General features: G+C 37.8%; 1 protein-coding gene across 1 annotated transcript; it reads left to right on the top strand.

The window, feature by feature from the left end:
* Positions 1-1,428: 1,428 nt before the first annotated feature.
* Positions 1,429-2,418, top strand: LOC123534687 (uncharacterized). Its single transcript, XM_053542260.1, has 2 exons — positions 1,429-1,882; positions 2,354-2,418. The coding sequence occupies exons 1-2, from the start codon at positions 1,429-1,431 to the stop codon at positions 2,416-2,418; spliced, it is 519 nt and encodes a 172-aa protein (XP_053398235.1).
* The last annotated feature ends 1,067 nt before the right edge of the window (positions 2,419-3,485 follow it).

The following is a 3,485-nucleotide window of genomic DNA, read 5'->3' as shown; positions in this document are numbered from 1 at the left end:
AGAAACTACAATATTATGTTGAATGGCAAGGGTTCCCCAAAGCATTTAATAGTTGGGTGGATGCAGACGATGTCAAAGACGTGTCGGAAAGCGCGTCATAAACATTTGGGGATAGGAATTGTATGTTGATATGGAACGCTCAAGAGTGTTTCGAGAACTGAACTTTTTGTTTACCTTAAGAAATGCAGTAGCAAGTACTCGCCTTCATTTAATCCGACAAATAACCTCGGAGCAGATAGATGCCATTGCAGAAATTATAAGGCGCTTAACAGCTCGATCTATCATCATTTATCAACCTGATGTTCATATCTTTGAAGACCAAAGACTTACTATGAGAACTTTAGCTTCTAGGCGAGTAAACAAACGAAGAAAAAAGAATACGTTACTTAGAAATCATGCGCTGTTAGCTAGAGTACTACGATCCCAGTACATTTATCAAACCATAGCTGCTGAAATAAGCGACACGATATACTTGGGAGACGAATAAAGTTTAATTTTCAAAATTAAATAGCTAAATAATAAACGGATAACATCAAAGACGTTTTGACAAGCGCGCCATAAACACCATGGACAGATATCTGTATATCAGAAGTGACGAAAGTGATGCTTACTTTTCAGATAACACGGTGTATCGATTTAAAGTTCATTTAAATTTACCATTGACTCTACACGGCAACTGGAAAGTCGCACTTACGGAATTCTATGCTGCGGACGACTCAAAGTCTAGATCTAAAACGACTGATGCTCTTTACATTTACACTGATCTTTGTAAAGAAAGTATTGTGCATGGAGAGGAGCAACCGTTGTTAAGACGGTTGGATAAAAACAAAAAGAATAGTTGGGATTATACAATTGATAACACTTACTATCTACCTGTAAAACGAAAGGAAGTGAGAGAATTTCAAATCTATATAAAACTTGGAGACGGTACATATCCATCAGATTTGAAGTCGCCGTTGCATCTAACACTTCATTTAAAACAGTATCCGTTTTATTAAGAAGAATGAAACTATACGTTCCAAATCCGCAGAAGTGGGTCGATTTTTTCGAGAGAGTTAGCAGCGGGAAAACTACATTAAACCAATCTGGAGGTGGACGGCGTCTATCTGTCATTCCTGTAGACGAATCAAAAGTTGCGAACGATAAACAGTATCCTATAAAAGCGGTACTGCCAGCAGAACAAACCACAGCGCAGGCTAAATCAGAGCTAGAGAGGGAGGATATAAATCCATCTAGTGTTGTAAACATGCTTCAGTCTTCAATTGGGCAGCAACGACGCGGGGTCAAACGCAAGAGAACCAGCAAAAAATCTCATAAAGGAGCTAAGCGTCAACGTGGAGCTGGCAAGAAGAAAAAGAAATTCTCTAGAAAAGGACATAAGAAGCCTAGAGTGAATCGTAAAAAGGATATATTTGAAATAAACTAAAAATGTCAGTTTTTAATGAAGAGAAATTTAAAGAGGGACTTGTATCTGAGCTGGCATTGTTTGACCTTCCCAGCACACAAACTAGCGTGACTGATGTTTACTACGATGAAATTAGACCTCTATCGCAGGTGTCGGATGAGAGTCCATTCGAGTTTAAAATCAGCGGACAGAATTCAATGGATTATCTAGACTTAAGAAATTCGCAGATCTATGTGAGATTGAAAGTAGAAAAATCGGATGGTACTGCTCTCACGGCTGAGAAAGTTGGACCCGCCAACTTGTTTCTTCAAGCGTTGTTTTCCACAACAGAGGTCACCCTACAAAACAAAGCCACCATAACGTGTAACTACAACCCTTACAGAGCTTACATACAGACAGTGCTAAATTATGGGAAGGATGCGACATCGAGCCAGCTGGATACGCAGCTCTTTAACATGGATGATGCGGACAGTCCAGGTAAGATTACTTTCGAGATATATTTGTAACGTAGTTAATAATATACGCGTTTGCTCCAAGTAATTGCATGCAAACTTCCGTACTAAAAGCATTTTGGAATCATAAATATCCAGGAAATGGCATTCTTTTATCGTATATATAATCAATTGCCAAGTCTATATTTAAAACATAACATTGTAAAATCGTCGCTTGAACAAATCCGTAACACGCAAAACGAGATCAGTCATATTATATAAATGAGCCTTTCGCGAAAATAGGTCTTGGTGTCAGAAATGTCACAATTAATGTTACTTAAACAATAAGACATAAAATATTATATCTTTATATATATACTATAGAACTGTATAATTAACGAGACGTCAATAAAGTCCTTTTTAATATTTTACCGTCGATTAATTTGACGCCTAAACCTCATTCTTCTGGTTCGTAGGATTTGAATGGATTGCTATATATTAATTTTGTTGCTTTTAGACAGAGATGAAGCAGCCGTCATGCAATACGTGACGCGTACTCATCTACCTACCTATAATGCGTGATTCTAGTGACCTTCAGAGGTCAGCTCTACGCATGAGAGAGAGGGCTTACGTTTTTCGTCCATTCTACAGATGGAGGAGCAACTCCAATTTAAACATGTCGGCACAGTTAAACTTTTTATACTTTTTGGTATTATCATTATTTTGCTTTCAAAATGAAGCAGGCATGTTTTATACTTGTCTAAAATTGCACTGAAATGTCCACTAGAGATAATTAATTTTCGAACTCAGACGTTTAACACATGCACATGAGATCAAAAATCTATGTCGGCGATCTAGAGTTAAATTAAATTGCATGGTACTGAAACTTAAGTGGCAGGGGCCAGTTTCGCATTTGGCCCGGGTACGTTTTTTTTAAATAAAATAGACAGATGCACTTTAAAGGCATTTATATTCAACTGGTTATTTATGATGTTTATAGAACTTAGGATTCCTGCGTACGAGTAGTTATTCTGTAAAGTAAATGTGTACTTCAATCGTTTTTCCTAGCTCCGTGTAGACGGCAGGTGTAATGAAGTATTTCGACCCCCATAGAATAACGACCCCCCGGTCATTATTCTATAGAAAATGTGACTCCTTTCCTGTAAAATATTGACTCCCCTTATAAAAAACTGACTCCCTTTGAAAACTCTATAGAATAACGACCCCCCCCCCCCCCCCCCCACACACCCCGGTCATTATTCTATAGGAAAAACTGACCCCTCCAAGTAAAATACTGACTCCCTAAAGATGACTCCCTTCGAATCTCATAGAATAACGACCCCAGTTATTATTCTATAGAAAAAGTGGCTCCTTCCATGTAAAATACTCACTGCCGAAATTACTACATTCGAACTCTCATACAATATCGATTCCCGGACATTATTATATTTAAAAAAGTTACTCTTTCCGTGTAAAACACCGGCTCCTAAAAAGACTTTCGACGATAATATCTATTAAAAAGTGATCCCCACCAAACCTAACGGACAATTTTACTAGTTCTACAACTCTAATACCCTCGAACGTCACGTGTACATAAATATGACCTGTACCGTGCTTACAAAGTACACTTTAACATAGCATTACTAACA

The sequence above is a fragment of the Mercenaria mercenaria genome, chromosome 4, assembly GCF_021730395.1.
Source record: "Mercenaria mercenaria strain notata chromosome 4, MADL_Memer_1, whole genome shotgun sequence".
Classification (NCBI taxonomy): domain Eukaryota; kingdom Metazoa; phylum Mollusca; class Bivalvia; order Venerida; family Veneridae; genus Mercenaria; species Mercenaria mercenaria.
Note: the sequence above shows the minus strand (reverse complement) of the source record. Positions and strands in the feature narration are given on the sequence as shown.